Genomic DNA, 17173 nt, shown 5'->3' with positions numbered 1-17173 from the left:
TCTGGATTTCTATATTCAATGCTTCCGCAACTGTGCACAGACTGACATTATGCGCAAACAACAACAGGTGACACATAATCTCAGCTGCGCTGAATGCTGTGTTATCCAGAGTCCCCCAAAAAACCTCTGACATTATAATCAAGCCAGCTGAGAAAGGGGGTGCTGTGGTCATTATGACTAAGTCGGACTATGAACAGGAGGCAGCTAGACAACTCTCCAATACCACATTTTACAGACCTCTCTCCTCTGATCCCACTTTAGAATACCAAAAGAAATTACGCCATCTGATTAAGGAACTCCCTGCTTCTACTCGGGACCAAATTCACACAGACACGCCTTCTGAACCCCGGCCAGCATTATTCTATTTGCTTCCCAAAATCCATAAACCTGGAAACCCCGGACGCCCCATCATTTCAGGTATTGGCACACTTATGACCGGATTATCCAGCTATGTAGACTCCCTCCTCAAACCCTGTTACCAACGCTCCGAGCTATCTCCGAGATACCACTGATTTCCCGAGGAAATTACAAAACATCGATAACGTTCCTCAAGATGGGCCGTGTCCTCGTTTTGTTTTCGTGTCTCTCAAGTATGGCTGCACAGCACCTGGAGGTTTCCAGTTTCCCAAGTTGTTTTACGAGCCGCTTGGCTGTTTGTCACTAGAAGGGGAGTGTCCATGTCGTGAGTGTCCTTTTTAGGGTGGAAAGACCTTCTCCAAGAAAGAGGCTCTAAGACAATCAGACTCTGCCCTAGCCGGCCCTCCTCTGGGCTGTAGTCCCTTCGCCAAAGCCCTGGCAGAGAATGCTTTGGGACCAGCTCCTGAGTGTTTTGGTCTCCAGTGAAAAGCGCCTTTACACCCAGTGTGAGGATGCCTATGGACTTCCCTTTAGTTGTCGGTCTTCTTGGTGAGCTGGGCTGGGTTTTTTGGAATCCTGCTGTCTAAAGATTAGCGCTGCAATGCTGGGTTCTTTATCAGATTCCTCCTCCAAGGGTTGTGGAACAAGGTTAGACCGAGGTCACTGACTCGTCCTTGGTGGCCCTGCTAAACTCACTTCTTGAGCCATCCCGGGTGAGTGACTTAGGGCTGAATTGAGCAGAGCCTGTGCCCCGAGCGACACTCATACAAGGTGTCAACAATCTCTTCTCTCTCCCCACCCCATGACATTTGGCCAATTTATGTAATGAGCGGTGGAAGTCCCCCATTATTGTCATTGTACTGAGCTTTGATCTCCCTCAACAAGGTGCGCTGTGTGGGTCTCGGCTGCATTCATAATAAATTCTGCTTAGGAGGCACCACGTTAAGGGCCCTTTGCACTGCTATTGTAAAGCATTTTGGGATTAGCTACATGGCAAAGGTTAATTTAGTGCTTGTGACAGGGTGGACTAGACTCAGAGGCCACTTGCTGGAGGCTTCAGTGTCCTGCCACAATTGTCACAGAGAAAGAGTAGTAGAGGAGACCTCCAAGCAGCCTAGAGTAATTGCAGGGGAAGCAGCCAATCAGAGGCTGCAGGGAGCTGCCAATCAGGGCCCAGGAGACCCATATAAAAGGAGTTCAAGAGCTAGACAGAGCAAGTGCATTGCTGGAGCTGGAGGAATGCAGATGCTACTCCTGGCTTGCTGAAAGGATCAGCAGATCAGTGCTGGCAGGGAGGGGGCAGGGAGGAAGCACTTCTGGCCAGCCGGCCAGCCAGCCAGCCCTGAACTTAGCTGAGCCCTGAGGTAAGGCTGATGTGTTGGTGAAAGCTGGGGCCATGGGGAAGCGGCCCAGAGAACTGAAAACAGTGTAATCCAAGGGATATGGTGGCATGGGGATGCTGCTTTTATTGTTTCTGGGCCTGGGTCCTCCCATAGCCCCCTGGGGAATTGGTCTCTTGTTGGGCAGAGATAAGCCCCTAAAAGGGGGTCATCTGAACTGAGAGCTGGGGCCAGAATGGACTCAAAGGGCAAAGCCATTGACGCCTGCCTGTGGTGGGGAGGCCACTCCAGCCCCCCGTCCATCTCCCCTTTAATTGGTTAACTGATTAAACATAATTACCCGACCGTAAGCGCTCATGGGTGCAGCGTTGTGTTGGCCAGAAAGCTTCTCCCTCTGACGTAGCTTCTGCTGCTCACAGAGGTGGGTTTTTTATAGCGATGGGATAGGTCGAGTACTTTACCTGGACATGCCACAGCAGCACGGCTGTATCGACACAGCCTGGCCTCTGCGCCCTATGTGTGGAGCCTCAGCATTAGCATATATGCAAATCGGCCCCTAGGAGCATGACGGGACCCGCCCCTTCTAGTCTCCTGTTGTTCCAAGCACTCTGCATTGCTCACGGCGCTCCCAACACTGGCTCAATCCCGGCGACCCAGTTTGTTCTGAAATGACTTCGACAAATGAAACACTTAAATGAAAATGATGTTTTGGTCATCGCGGTCACAGCGCCAGGCTTCAATAAGCAAAATGAATAAAAATAATTGGAACTAGACACAGGGTGTAGGTGGGGATGGATGGACAAACAGTCATTGAAATAAGGAGCATGAAGGCAATACGTTTCCACACGATGCCTTTTTCATCTCCGGAACTCACTGCCACAGGATGTTGTTGAGCCAAAGACACAGGAGGATCCCCAGAGAGATTAGGCATTTCTGTGAATCAGAAGAATTCCACATGCGGGGACACACACAAACCCTGCCCTTCAGGGCACGAGTTGAACCATAGGTGGGTGAATGCATGGTTGCCCAGCGTGCGGGTTCTTGGAACCCTGCGTGGATTCACTGTGGAAGCCCTTGTATTGCCCCCAACCCAGGAGGGGAAGATGCAGAACAGTCGGGCCCCTCTGACCAATAAGTGGGGGATCCCCAGGGAGGGGACCCTTCCCCACTTCAGGGAGTGCACAGGGCTCTGCTCCCTGCCCAGAGGCCAGGAGAAGGGGCCTGGTACCAGTGCCTTGGAGACCCCATGGTCCCACCTTGATCCCCCAACACAGCGCAGCTGGTGGCCCTGTGGCTCTTGGCGGAGCACTGTGGGTCACACGGTGCTAGTCTGCATTCCTCCACCAGGTGGCGCGCTGGCTCCACACTGCCCTGCTCTCTGGGCTCAGCAGGTGGGGCAAACTTGGTCCAGTGTCCCCAACTGCAGGCTCCCCTCAGCTTTGAGGGAGGCTGGGGTAGGGGGAGAGCCTGGGATCATGTGATTAAAGCGGGTGGGGCGGAGGCACGGGGAGGATGAATTAAGGCTGCAGAAACAAGGTTAAAACTGGCATTTCTGTAAGTGTCTGGTGCTGGACGTGGGAACCTCAGTTCCCTTTTTCACGTCATTTCCTAGGGGGTGAAAACGGCAAAAATTGTTTCCAGTTACGTGCAACTGGAACAGTCAGTTCATGACCCAACACCATCGGGCTTTGACCCCTAGAATCATAGAACCCTAGGGCTGGAAGAGACCTCAGGAGTCATCAAGTCCAGCCCCCTGCCCAAGGCAGGGCCAATCCCAACTAAATCAACCCGGCCAGGGCTTTGTCAAGCCGAGACTTAAACACCTCTAGGGATGGAGACTCCACTACTTCCCTAGGGAACCCATCCCAGTGCTTCACCACCCTCCTAGGGAAATAGTTTTTCCTAATATCCAACCTGGACCTCTCCCACCACAACTTGAGACCATTGCTCCTTGTTCTACCATCTGTCACTACTGAGAACAGCCTCTCTCCATCCTCTTTGGAACCTCCCTTCAGGAAGTTGAAGACTGCTCTCAAATCCCCCCTCACTCTTCCCTTCTGCAGACTAAACAGACCCAACCCCCTCAGCCTCTCTTCGTAGGTCATATGCTCCAGCCCCCTAATCATTTTTGTTGCTCTCCGCTGGACCCTCTCCAATGCGTCCACATCCTTTTTATAGTTGCGGGCGGGCGGGGGGGTGGGGGGGGGGCAGAACTGGACACAATACTCCAGATGTGGCCTCACAAGAGCCGAATAAAGAGGAATCACATCTCTGGATCTGCTGGCAATGCTCCTCCTAATGCAACCTAATATGCCATTAGCCTTCTTGGCTACAAGGGCCCACTGTTGACTCATAGCCAGCTTCTCATCCACTGTACCCCCAGGTCCTTTTCAATACAGGGATCTAGCTAGCTGGTCGAGCCGGAAGGCTGGGGAATATGAATGGGCTGTTTCTGAGGCCAGCAGCGCACCGGGTCATCTCGGCACCAGTGGTCCTGTCTTCTAGACAGCCGAGACAAGGGCACAGAGGAGTGACAAGTATTGTGGCTAATTGTCGGCTGGGCCTCCTGTAATAGTGCGGGGGGGGGGGGAGGGGGGTGGTTCCAGTCTCAGCTTAGGAATAACAGTGAAGGATCCAGAATTCTCAGTCCCCCTCACTGTTCCCTCTCCAGTTTTCCATCCATGCGCGGAATAAATTGTATGTGCACCGAGGCATGCGGGAATGTGCACCACCGGTAGAAACAAAAATGTAGTTGTGGGCGCTCTGCTACTTGGAATCTCTGCTGTGTGGCCGCACAAGCGCACAGCTGACAGGGAACCCTGGTCCCAGCCTGTCGAATGACCCAGGCGAGATCTTTGGGGCCCAGCACTGGCTCGTGACGGTGAAAGCAGAGGAGTCGGATGCAGTCTGGCTGGTGATGGGGCTCTATGCACCAGGCTGGTTCATGCCCAGGCTCTGGGGCGTGCGGCTGAAACCAAGCGGCCCACAGGTGGGAGATGGTGAGTCTCAGCCGTGTGTAACTCAGCCAGAGCAGGGCAGCCAAGACACTGCCTTGACCTGAGGACCCTCCTTTGGCCAGAGCTCAAGTCCTGCTGCAGCCCAGGGAGGAGATATTGCTCCAAGAATTTTTATAATGGAAAGCGTTCATCAGCCTCAGAGCAGGGCTTTCTGCTGCCCCCGCTCCCCCCAGCCTGTGTCTTGCTCCTACCAGGCCAGAGAGCTTCTGGCTCATGTCCTCTGTGTGGACGTACGTGGGCCCCCCACCCTTAACTGGCCTTTCCAGAGAGGTTGCCACCTGCCAGTCACCGCCGGGCTTTCATCTCAGCCCTGGGCGTCGGGGCAGCGCAGAAGGTACGGCACTGCCTTTTAGACGTTGGACTGTTACAGTTCAGGCAGCAAAGTGTGTGTGTGGGGGGGGGGGGTTTGCGGGCTGCCGAGTAAGTGCCTCCCAGTGCCCATCCCACCTCTGAGTGCTGTGAGTAAACAAATCCAGCATCCTTCTCGGAAGGTTTGTGGCTCATGGGCGTAACAAGGAAGCAGGCAGCCCGGTCCCAGCTAAAGAGAAGAGGCTGGCAGTGAATCAGGCTACGCCCTGCAGCTCTGTGGCAATAACACCCGTCTCAGGACGGCTGCTGCCCTTTCTTCTCCTGCGTCACTCCAGGAACGTTTGCCATGTGCGGCTCTGGGGCTCCTTGTCCATTGGACAAGGAAGCAGGCAGCCGGGGACGGTTAAAAGGAAGTGGCTGGCAGGGAATCGGGCAGTGCCTATCAGCTGTGGAGATAACACTGCTTGCAAGGCTGCTGCCTCTCCTTCCAGCCCTGAGCCTGGATGAGCCTGTTGACAGATGATCTAGCTCCCGGTACTGCAGAGGTGTCCAGAATGATGTCACCCCAGCCTTTGATACCTGGGACCAGGAAACTGTCTCCACTCTTCATGGGATCCCTGCACTGCAGCTCCCCCACCCAACAAGGACTTTTGCCATTGGCAATGCCCCTCGTAGGGGCCACAGATCAGAGACGCACAGCTTCAGGCAGGAGGAGGCCCACTCTGCAGCTGGCAAAGCTGAGGGGAGACACCAAGAAGCAGGGACATAGTGTGCTTGTGACTCAGGTCCAGGTCCTCCAGGCCGTTACATGCCTAGTGACTTCGGTGGCATGGAGGAGCCTTTTGGTTTGGGCCTGAGAGACTGGGGACGAGACAGTCTGTGGTCCTCGGGCTTTCTACCACCTTACAGCCTCTGACTGCTGGGTCTGCTGGGGTCCTTCTCAGACCCCAGGATCTGTATTCCCTCTAATTCTTTCCATCCGTGTGCAGGATAAATTTTGTCATGTGCACCAAGGCAGATGTGCACTACAATAGAAACATGCTGCTGGCTGTGGGCACTTTGCAAATCAGACGTGTGGCATGTGAGTCTCTCCTGGGTTCACCTTACAGGGGACCCTGGCCAGGAGAATTAGAGGAGCCCCAGGGGTTGAGGACCAGTGGGAATTATGCTCCTAACTCACTTAGGCTCTGTAGAAAATCCCATCTCACTTCTGCTTCAGCATGAGTCATTGGGCACCTGCTGGGTGGTGGCTTTCAGGCGCCTTTGAGGAAGTGAAAAAGACAGGAGAGGGCAGCCCCTGGCAGCTGTGATCCGCCCGTGGGCATGGCGGGAGGTGCAGCCTCCATTGCTAGAAATGCCATGGGGCTGGCCCAGCCACCCAGAAAAGGTCAGGAGCCGGCTGGTGGCTACACTTCTATTGTTTTATTACAATGTTCTCAGCATAAATACACAAACTCCAAAACTTGCTCGGACGCATCACCAGTCCCATGCGCACAGACGCCGAAATGCATCAAGGACCGTCCAATAAATAGTGCTCAGCCCAGCCCCGGGGAGCCAGCCCAGGGCGGCTGGACACGGCGTCACGTGCCACCTGCCCTCGGACCAGCGCGGCCCAGGGAGCCAGGCCTCCGCGGGGCTGCCAGCCGCAGCGCTCTTGGCTTGAGCTGGGACGCAGCTCGCTTGAGGGCAGGGCCAGGTTCTGCAGAAGGAGCCGAGCCTGGTCAAACCCGCTGCTGGGCTTTGGTGCGGCCCAGCTGAATAGGGGTTCAGAGCCTGGAAGAAGAGTCTCTCAGGAAGCCAGTCGCCATGGCGACGTGGCAAGCTCCCGCCTGCCTGTATTCCTGCTCCTAGCAGAGGGACCCCCCCGTCCCCCAACATGGAGAGTCCCCCAGGCTGCTGTCTGTCAGACAGTCAGGTGCGCCATGGCGACCACTTGCCTGTGGGCCCCAGGCCCTGTCTAAGTGTCTCCTGCCCGTGGGCACCTGCTCGGCCCAGTCAGGGCCCCTCCTGCAAGGACTCAGATGACCCAAAGGGATGTACAGAGGGTTGGCCCCGGGGTGGTGGCTCACAGAGCCAGAGAGGGGGCCGCGGGGTCTCCGGAAGCAGTAGGTGATGAGGAGGCAGGTGCCCAAGGGGAACAGCGAGCTGGCTCTGCAAGGGGCAAGGCCCTGGGTGTGACCTAGGGTGTGAGAACCAGGCTACAGCAGGGTGGGCTGGTCTAACACAAACGACTGTCCGGGGCCAGCGAAGCTGTGGGAGCAGGGATGTGGCTGTGGCATTAGGGGGCATTCAGTGTGGTACCCAACCAGTGCATCTATTCTTGCTCTAGTGCTGGACTCTTGCCTGGCACAGGCCGGAGAACACCACCCCGGTGACACCACCCCGGTGCCTTGAGCCCAATCACATGTGTTGCGTCAGTGCGGGTGGGGTGGGTCGGTGGCCTGTGACAGGCAGGAGGACAGAGTGGCTGGCCATGATGTTCCCTTCTGGCTTTCAAGGCCCAGAAAGGCGCCAGTCGGAACCTCCCCGGGCCAGACAGACTCCCCTCCCTTGTGATGTGGCTGGCTTAGCCCCCCGGCCGTCGGCTCTTGGGCTGCCTATCACGGCAGGGTTGAAGCCGTTAGTAGGCGAAGCTGCTCCCCAGGAAGGTACATCTCGGCCCTTCCTGGCAGAGCCTTAGTGCAAATTAGAAAGCAACAGTCTGGATAATTGCTCATTGAACATACTAAAGATCTTCCGTGTTCTCCATACGGGGTTTGCCCTTGCAGGCTGGGACGGAGCATACTGGATGCCAGTATTATTTCAGTCCCTCTTGCTAGATCTGAATGTGCCTCACACCTTGCGCATGGGGGTCTCGGACCCTCCAGGCGAGATCTCTCCCGCTCGTGGGTTCGGGCGGGAGTGCAGCACGAGGATTTTGACCTGATTCCAGAAAGGGGGCAGGAGCTAGAAGAAGAACGCTCCTGGGAACCCATCTGAGCAGAGCGACGATGCAGATCAACACTGCAAACACTCTGCGGGCTAAGGCCCCGCCGGCCCCTGCCCTTTCTCCTGGAGAGGAGATGAACTGAGAGGGGTCTCAGGCCAGCTGAGGCATTTGCTGATTTCAGAGGTGCCGGCAGGGCATGCGAATTCAAGCCCCATGGGGAACTGGAAAAGGATCTGCCTCCACGGTGCTCCGCTCCTCCTGTCTTGGGACCAAGGAGGCAGGGAGCCGGAGTTGCCTCTAGACAGCCTTGATGGTCATGGCAAAGTTGTCATACACTGTCTTCGTGCTTGTCTGGAAGTGGGGGTTGGTGTACACTTCCCCCAGCATCATGTCCCCTTCCTCTTCGTCCTCACTCAGATCGAAGAAGGCTCTCAGCACCCTCGGCCGGAGGTAGTGCAGCACCACCACGACCCCCCCAATCAGGAAACACAGCAAGCCTGGAAGACACAAGCAAGGCACGCACACTCAGCAACCTTCCCTACTGTGCAAGAAGGACCCCTCACCCCACCCCACCCCAAGCAGCATGTCCCTCCTGGAGGACGACAGCTCACATCCAGCCAGCAGCGGGGGACACACACCAGCTTCCACCCAGCTGACACTCCCATGTGTATTCTGACAAGCCTGGGGGAATGGACCGCAGATGGGGCAATGCAGAACCTAGCACCATCCAGGGCTGCCTGGGACAGCGAGTACCAGCAGAGCTCTGCCTATAGCCTGCTCAGCAGAGCTGTCTCAAGAATGACAGAGGGTTGGAGCAATTCCCTCTAATTTTTTCCACTCGTGTGGAATAAATTTTGTTATGTGCACCAAGGCATGTGTTAATGTGCACCACCAGTAGAAACACATGCTGCCGGTGTGGGAAGCTGTGGGCGCTCTGCTAATCATTCAAACAAAAGCTAGATAAATTCATGGAGGACAAGTCCATCAATGGTGATTAGCCAGGTGGACAGGAATGTGTCCCTAGTCTCTGATTGTCAGAAGCTGGGAATGTGTGACAGGATGGATCACTTGATGGTCACCTGTGCTGTTCATTCCCTCTGGGGCACCTGGCACTGGCCACTGTTGGCAGACAGGATACTAAACTAGATGGACCTTCGGTCTGTCCCAGTGTGCCCCTTATTAATCTCTCCTGGGAGGACATCCAAACGCTCAGCTTACAGGGAACACTGGTTGGGGGGGATTTTAATGTTTTTTCCTTTTGATTTTTAAATTCCCTGTGATTTTTTTTAAATGACCAAAAAAACAAAATAAAAAATTGGTTCTTTAAAAAAAAACCTGTTTTCAGATTAAGAAAAAACCGTTGATTTTTCAGTTTTTAAAAAGAGGCTTTGAAAACCCCAACCAATTTTTTTCCAAAACCGCCAAAATGTTTTACCCCCAAATCAATATTTTTTACCAAAACGTTTTCCGTTCAGGGGTTTCCGTGAAAATGTCAGGCATGTCACTCACAATCAAACACATCCAATGGAAAAACCCGCCATTGATCTGCCCCATGGAGGAGGGGGCGGGACTGCAGAGCACAGAGCAGTGTGGCGAGAGTCACAACTTGTGGCTCTGACCCTTGCGGTTCGGCTGTGAGGGACTTGGAACTGGACAAGAAGCAACTACATGAGGTGAATCTGCCTCCCCCCCGTCCTCAGTGACCTGGTCTCCCCTAGCGCCACATCCCACCCAGAGCAATGGGGATGCCTACTTGTTGCAAGCGTGAGCCAGAAGGAGGCCCCGTAGACAGTGTGCAAGGAGACTGGGCCAAACTGGATGGTGCACAGGGGGGAGTTCCTGATGGTGGAGAAGGACAGCAGCGAGAAGATCATGAAGATCCCTGTGACCAGGCTCATGTAGCCGCCGTAGACCAGGACTGGCATGGAGAACAGCATGTTGGAAATGAGCCAAGCACAAAACGCCACCCTGGTGGGACGAGAGAGGCCACAAGAAGATCAGATCCACCCGGAGCCACCGACCGAGAGCCGGCTCCAGTCTTGTAACCCCCTCCCTGCCTGAACGCTTGCCTCCAGGCTGCTCCTGGCCTTCCCCAGGACAACACACTGGGTGCCCCTCCCGGCTTCCATGGGCCAAGCCAGAGGGGCTGCAGGTGTGGACAGAACGTGGCTCCCTCTTGTGGGACGTGGCTGTTCCTCCATAGGGGAAGGGGCGGCTTTTTGCCATCAGCCGGCAAAGGGCTGCGAGGCGCTGAAAGCCAGGCCAGGCAGGCTGAGGGAAGAGGCAGAGGGCAGAGAATCCTCCCGCAGGGATGGGGTCCACCCCCAAATCCATGTCACAGGACGGCTCCAAGTCCCATTGGAAGGACTCTCTCCAGGCTCCCCCGTCTGCCCAGCCCCAGTGGAGTTCACCCGCAGTCTCTCCACCCGCTCGCGCTTCCTGCACAAAGGCCACAGGCGCCAAGATTTCCCTAAACAGGAGCCTGATGTTGGGTGCCTCCATGTGCATCTACGGAGTGTTCCGTAGCCCCCGTGACCTCCCCCTGGCATCCTGCTGCATTGTTAGTGGGAATGGACTGATTGGGGGGCGAAGGGGAGCAGGCCTGCTCCCAGGGTGGGGCAGGCCGGCACTGACTTCCAGGCTCTCCCGGCACAGCGGGCTCTGTTACAAACCCATCCGATTGGAGCAGGCCTGGCCCACCCCCCAGCCCAGCTGGCTCCCCGGGCAGGAGAAGGGGGCTCACCACATGGTTGCGGACGCGTAGTGGCCGGAGATCCTGTACTGGTTGTGCACACTGCAAGGGCTCTGCTGGGTGAACTTCTCTGCCACGTAGAGGATGGGGCTGGGCAGCCCCTTCTCCAGGCTGTCCCTGTAGGCCTGGTCGTAATTCTCTCCGAAGCGCCAGGCAAAGTGCTCGTTGTAGCTGATGGTTTCGTTGATCTGGTTCACGGGGTTCCCTGCAGCAAAGGGAAGCGGCGTGTCAGCTTCGGGGCAGAGCGGGAATTCCGCCGAGCGTGGGGATCCAGGGGGCTTAGCCATAACCGAGGGGCCAGGGCTACTGTGGAGCCAGCCTGCCCTGGGGGAGATCACGCTGGGAATACGAGCAGCCCCGCAGTCTCCCCTCCCAAGGCCGACCAGTTCTGGTGGGCTGTGTGTCAGCCCAGAATCAGACATCGGGCAATTACCATGGTGGGCAGCTGCCCTCTTCTGACCAGAGATCGGCCTGATGGTACAGGCAGCTTCCCCCCACCTCACAGGGCCTGGGAGGTCCAGCAAGCAGACTGATACCCAGCATGCACTGGGAGCCAGGGATATACAGAGCTCCTGCAGCTGGTAGTGGAGTTAGGTGAGGGCCAACGGCTCCGGTGCCTAGTCAGGGCTGGGAACAGGAGAGAGACCCTCCCCCAGGCTGCGCACAAGAGACGTGTCGCACGGGCAGATGCACCCTAGTTTTGCACACTCACCTACTAACGTGACATTGATGCCTCCCAGGCCGACGTGCAGGCCGACGTCGGCGTTCACCACGGCGTTGCTGAAGGATTTGTAGGAGGTGTTCGCCCTCACCCAGCCGGTCTCCCAGTCCCCGGTGAACTGCACAGCTGGGAGGGAAGAGGAATTATGGGCGGAGTTAGTTGGGGGGGGCTTGACTAGCTTCTCACCCCCCTTACACGTAGCCCATTTGGGGATCCTGTTCCCATCCTCCCCCCGCAGACCGGATTGCCTGGCCCTGTGGCATGTAGATGCAGGGAAGAGCCCTCACATTTTAGATCCAGAGGCTCACGCCGACTAGGGCATGTTCCAGCAGGACCCGGCCGTGGAACAAAGCACAGTGGCTGGGCGGCCTAGTGGAGAGAGCGCGGCCCTGGAAGCCCCACGCTCTCAGCTTGTCAGAGCTCTAAAGCTGGGGCAGACACAGACTCTAGAGGTAGCTGTACTGCCGGGGGATGGGGGAGCTGGAGGTGGGGTGGTCTGCAAAGGGCCACCTGAGATGCAACATTCGGAGGAAATGCCCCAGGGCAGATGCTGAGAGTTGCAGGACTTGGTGCTTTGCTCCCTGAGCCCTCCCCCTTTCCTCCTCCCCCCGATACTGGCAGGGGCTCACAGAACCAGAGTCGCTATCTATGGCATCCAGACTGGGTTTCCAAGGATGCCAGACAGAGCAATTCTTGGCTGCGGCTCTGAAAACGCTTCATTATTCTTGTGTGCCCAAGCAGCACTGGGCCGTCTCGTTAGGCTGAGAGCACGTGGCAGCTCTCCAGTGCTTCGGGACTGGGGAGCTGCCTCCCACCCCTTCTCTGAGAGCCAGTCTCCTGCATTTCCCCAGTGCGCTCCCGTGTCCCCTGGGATGTAAAGATGGCAGGGACCAATCCCTGGGGCTATCGGGTGCCGCCTTTACAAACAGGGCTCCAACCATGCTCAGCCCCGATGGGCTGTTCCCATCGTGTGGGCAGGTCTGTGTGCGTGCACCACTGCCCTCTACTGGCTGGAATCAGAACTGCTCAGCTGTGTGTCATAGGCCCCCTACTGCTTACAGCCAGTCTCCTGGCTGTAGAGCTCACATGAGGGGCTGCATGTTTTGGCTCTGGGGGGATTTGATTTTGAGTCTCTGAGAAGCTCCAAGTGGCCACAGAGGGCAGAAGAGTGACAGCCTCTATCCTCCTCGATGGCCGTGTGATTATTAAAATATGATTGATCCCATTATAGAGATGGGGAAACTGAGGCCCAGGCAGGTTATGTGACTTGTCTAGGAATGGAACCCAAACTTCCCCAATGAGCACATCCCACAGCCTCCCAGCCAGGAAGTGCCCCTGCTCTGGAGCACGGCCCCATGCGTTCCAGGACAGAGGGAGGGAGCACTTACCAACAATCACCACCCCGATGAAGAGGCTGAGAATAACCCGGAGCAGCCAATACAACCTCTGTGGGGAGACAGACAGACCAGGGTCAGCGGTGAGGAGTGGCCACCAAGTCCTCACTTCTCTCCCCTGCCAGCGAATGCAACCCAACCACTTCCAAGGAGCAAAGGCAGGAGGAAGCCGTAAGCTCCTGGGGCGGGACAGAGGCTTGCAGGTGTTTGTGCAGCACCTAGCACCCACCTGGAGCTGGGCTCCAAGCCCTACTCCAGCACAAACAGCAACCAATCACATCTCAGCAAAACTGCTGCCAGGTGGGAGGGGCCAGGGCTTGAGTAGCAGCAGGTGCAGCCTCTCAGAGGGGAGGGGTAAATGCGGGCTGTGAGGGACCCAGAATGGGACTAGCAGGGGACTGTAGGGCGGGGATGTGGTCCCTGGTAGGGCTGTGAAACAGGACGGACAAAGGGCAGGGCTGGGGTGCCTTGGCAGAGCTGGGGTGATGGACTGGCAGGGGGCAGTGGGGCAGGGCTGGGGTGCCCCGGCAGGAATGGGATACTGGACTGGCAGGGGCAGGGCTGTGTGCCTTCGCAGAGCTGTGGAGCAGGAATAGTAGGGGACTGTGGGGCAAGAATAGCAGGGGGCCTTGGCAGGGCTGTGGGGCAGGGCTGTGGGGCAGGAATAGCAGGGGACCTTGGCAGGGCTGTGGGGCAGGAATAGCAGAGGCTGTGGGGCAGGGCTGTGGGGGCAGGAATAGCAAGGGGCCTCGACAGGGCTGTGGGGCAGGAATAGCAGAGGCTGTGGGGCAGGGCTGTGGGGCAGGAATAGCAAGGGGCCTCGGCAGGGCTCTGGGGCAGGAATAGCAGAGGCTGTGGGAATAGCAGAGGCTGTGGGGCAGGAATAGCAGGGGACCTTGGCAGGGCTGTGGGGCAGGAATAGCAGAGGCTGTAGAGCAGGAATAGCAGGGGTCTTCGGCAAGGCTGTGGGGCAGGAATAGCAGAGGCTGTGGGGCAGGAATAGCAGGGGGCCTTGGCAGGGCTGTGGGGCAGGAATAGCAGAGGCTGTGGGGCAGGGCTGCGAGCCCGGCAGGGCTGGGCAGGGGGTCAGTGTCTTTCCCCCAATGCGCCCCCGCCGGTGATGGCCTGGGGGCAGGCGGAGCGGGAGCGGAGCGGGGACGGGAGCGGAGACTTACGGCGCGTCCGCGGATCCCGGGCAGGATGAGCAGGAAGCTGAGGGCCAGCGAGAGGAAGACCGCGATGACGATGATGGAGCCAACGTCGAACACGAAGGGCTTCCTCGCTTGCGGGTAGAAGTTGTAGATGCCATTGAAGAGAGTCATGGTGCGGGCGGCAGGGATCCTGCGCGGGAGAGGCGGCCTTAGCGGGGCCCAGCCGGAGCGGGCTGCCCGCGTCCCCCCGCTGCGCCCACCCCCGCTGCCTCTGCGCGCCGGAGCCGGGCCAGGGGACGCGCCTGCGGGGATGGGACCCGCTGGGGGTGGCGCCGGGGCAGCGAGGCGGGGGACGAGGCTCCGCACCAAGCCCCGCTGCCCTCCAGCCCCGGCAGGCCTGCCCCAGGCTGGGCTGGGTCCGTGGGCGCAGCCGGTGCGGGCAGAGCGGAGCCCGGTCTCCAGGGAGTGCGCCCGGCTCCCCATGCCCTGCGCAGCAGCCCAAGTGCGGGATCGTGCCCCTCCTGGGGCGCCAAGCGGCGGCGGCGGGGGTGGGAGAGACAAAGGACCGATCAGCTCTGCGCTCCCGGCAGTGGGCAGGAGCTGGCCTTTCCCAAGGCTGCCTAGGAGATTTAGGCACCTAGCTGCCACCAGAAATCGCTGCATGTTGCAGGAAGCCCCTGGGACCGGTGCGCAGCAGAAGGGAAACTGATGGAAGATGGAGACTGGCTGCAAAGGGGTGTCGGCCGGACGGGGCCGAGCGAGGGAACGGGACAGTCTAATCGCCCAGCGAGCCGGGAAACGCTCGGAGCGGGAGCAGGAGCAGCCGAGCGGGCTGATTGCGCCCGGGCGCCCGCAGCGCGTTTATGGGTTTGTCTACACGGCGAAATTGACTGCAATTGCTACTGTGCAATCAACGGCACAATAGCGCCTCGCCTCCTGAGCGGGCTCGTCCAGAAGCGAAGGCACTTTATTGCAGAATAACAAAGGCACTTCCCAAGCGGAATACAATCGATTTGACTCCGGAGCCAGGATTCCACCAGCGCTTTTCAGCTCAATACCCCGTGTAGACAAACTGGGGATAGAGCCCCCTTGCCCTTCTCAGGCAGGGGCTGCGGTAGGGGGAGTACGGGCGGGCACTATGCAGCAGAAATCTGCGCAGGACCCGCGCACCGGCCCCCACCTCTTCCTGCGCTTTAAAAAAATCCCAGCCCCTGCTCCGGATGAACCTAATCCGCCGTCACCGGGAGCTGCCTTTGGCCTGACAACGTTTCCCGAAGGAAAAGGGGGTTTCGTTTAAAAATCGTGTTTCCACTGGAAAAGAGAATCGCCATCGAATCGATTTCAAAGCCAAGCGCCGCTTTTCCCTCGCTTCGGCGGCCGTGGGGCGGTTTGAAAACTTTTCTTTACAACTATGTTTGGATGCGGGTTTCCAGCCCGGGGCTCTGGGATGTGACACTCTCGGGTTTTCCAGTCTCCCCTCCCCCGGGGGTGAGGGGTAGCGGAGCGGTACCCAGGGGAAGCCGAGAACGCTGCGGCTCCGCCAGGCTTCCAAGGCGCTTTGGGAAGTGAAGAGGGAAGAAGAGCAAAGCGAGGAGAGCCAAGCCGGCTGGGACGCCACAGGGACCCGGCGGGAGCGAGGGATGAAAAACCAAGCCCCGATGGTTGGAGGGCCGGGCGGGGGGGGGTGAAAACGGAATCCGACATTTCGCTCCGATTCCGGTTTGGCCCGTTCCTGCCAAACGCGAGCTCGGACCGTTCTCCCCGGGCAGGGTCTGTGGCTAGCGGGGCGCCCGACGGCAAAGCCAAGCGAGGACACCCCGTCCCCGCCGCCAAAGGCTTCCCGGTCCTTGCGCGCAGCCCCCGCACAGGCGGGCCAAGGGTCTGCGGGCCGTGGCGAGGGGAGCCCCAGGCGGGACCCAGCCGCCGGGGCAGCCCGGCGCGTTTGGGGCGCATCTCCCCGCTGCCTGGAGCCCCTCGCTTACCTGTCCGGGAAGGCAGCGCTGAAGGGCGGGCAGTGCGGGCAGCAGCCCGGGGGCCGCGCTCTTATAGCCCGGCCGCCGACCGCCGCCCCCCGCCCGGGGATGCCCCCCGGCTGCGGGGGCAGGTGACTATGCAAATGAGGCCGCTAGGCCCCGCCCCCCGCGCTGCCACCCGGGCGCAGGTGCCGCCCAGCGCCACTTCGCCAGAGCCCGGCCAGGCAGCAGCGCGGAGCGCGGCGCGGTCCCACACCCCTGGCGCGCTGCGGGCAGGTGAGTGCGCGGCCCGCCTGGGGCCGGGGCCCGCGGGCGCTGGAGGTGCCGTCTCGGGATGCACCTGTCGAGGGTCCGGCCGGGCGCTAGCGGCGCGGGGCCCGCAGGACGCCGCCAGGGGGCGCCGCGCCCCGGCCGGTTCACACGCGGGAGCCCAGCTGGGAGTCTCCGGGAAGAACCGCGCCGCGCCGCCCGGACCCTGGAGGCGGCCTGGACAGCCGCTGCCCCCTCCCGGCGCGGGCCGCTCTGCTGCCCTGGCCCCCCCTTGCATCTTGGCCACCGGGACGCTTCGCCCTCCCGCCCGTCCCCTGCCTCCTGGCTGCGCCGCGGATCCGCCAGGCTGTGCCCTGGCCGGGGGAGGCGGGTCCTGAGTCCCGGGGGCTCCCTGGAGCCCGGAGCCCGTCCCTCCCAGCCGTGCGGCGAGCTGCCCCGGGCCCTGCGGGGGGAATCTGGGACAGTTCTTCGGACTCGCGGGCGGGGCCTCGGCCAGCTCAGCCCGCCCAGCCGCCGGGGCTCCGGCCGGGCAGGCGCTGATCCCTGGAGATGCAGCCCGAGGGGGCTGGATGCGCCCCCAGGCAGACGCCAAAAGCAGCCACGGGGCGGCGTCCTGCGGCGGGAACAACCCTGGGCGCTTGGCGGCAGAGCCGGAGCTGAGCCCAGCGGCCCGGAGCTGTCCAGCCCGCGCCCTGCTTAACTCGGTGGAGGCTCGCTGGTCGCGGGGGGGGGGGGGGGGGGGGGGGCTGGCAGCGAACCGAGCCTCCCCCGCCAGGCTCTGTGGCTCCCGCAAGGGGGGTGAGTGGTTGGGGACGCTGTTCCCCTTTCAGTGCACAGGGAGGGCAGATTTGGGCTTGTTTCGGCGGAGAGGGGACATAGTGGCAGCGTCCAAGCGCCTGGAAGGGCGCTCCAAGGAGGAGGGGAAGCGTGTTCCCTTGGCCTCCGGGGACAGGCCGCGAA

At 59.5% G+C, this 17173-nt stretch overlaps 2 protein-coding genes across 3 annotated transcripts in view; one reads left to right on the top strand and one right to left on the bottom strand.

Moving 5' to 3' along the window:
* DUOX2 (dual oxidase 2) overlaps window positions 1-17173 on the top strand; it is a 77046-nt gene that overhangs the window by 19132 nt on the left and 40741 nt on the right. Inside the window, exon 1 of one of the 2 annotated variants that reach the window (XM_075897468.2) lies at window positions 15736-16219. The exons of the other annotated variant lie outside the window; for it this stretch is intronic. Within the exon in view, the coding sequence (XP_075753583.2) occupies window positions 16081-16219 (139 nt within the window). The 5' untranslated portion in view covers window positions 15736-16080. Of the gene's footprint in view, window positions 1-15735; window positions 16220-17173 lie in introns of those variants that run through there. 2 annotated transcript variants of the gene reach the window in all.
* On the bottom strand, window positions 7391-15598 carry DUOXA2 (dual oxidase maturation factor 2). Its single transcript, XM_075897469.2, has 6 exons — window positions 13995-15598; window positions 12814-12871; window positions 11417-11551; window positions 10696-10909; window positions 9706-9920; window positions 7391-8449 (listed from the first exon to the last, which is right to left on the bottom strand). The coding sequence occupies exons 1-6, from the start codon at window positions 14631-14633 to the stop codon at window positions 8250-8252; spliced, it is 1461 nt and encodes a 486-aa protein (XP_075753584.2). The 5' UTR covers window positions 14634-15598; the 3' UTR covers window positions 7391-8249.

The sequence above is a fragment of the Pelodiscus sinensis genome, chromosome 14, assembly GCF_052426305.1.
Source record: "Pelodiscus sinensis isolate ZL-2025 chromosome 14, ASM5242630v1, whole genome shotgun sequence".
NCBI classification, from domain to species: domain Eukaryota; kingdom Metazoa; phylum Chordata; order Testudines; family Trionychidae; genus Pelodiscus; species Pelodiscus sinensis.
This window is presented reverse-complemented; position numbering and strand designations above follow the sequence as displayed.

Excerpts from the sequence above, each read along its gene's own strand:
- DUOXA2 (XM_075897469.2), bottom strand. The coding sequence starts at position 14,633 with ATGCAGCGATTTCTGGTGGCAGCTAGGTGCCTAAATCTCCTAGGCAGC. Across the intron at positions 12,872-13,994 it reads CCGGGATCCGCGGACGCGCC|AGGTTGTATTGGCTGCTCCG; the intron begins GTAAGTCTCCGC and ends GTCTCCCCACAG. Across the intron at positions 11,552-12,813 it reads CATCGGGGTGGTGATTGTTG|CTGTGCAGTTCACCGGGGAC; the intron begins GTAAGTGCTCCC and ends CTTCCCTCCCAG.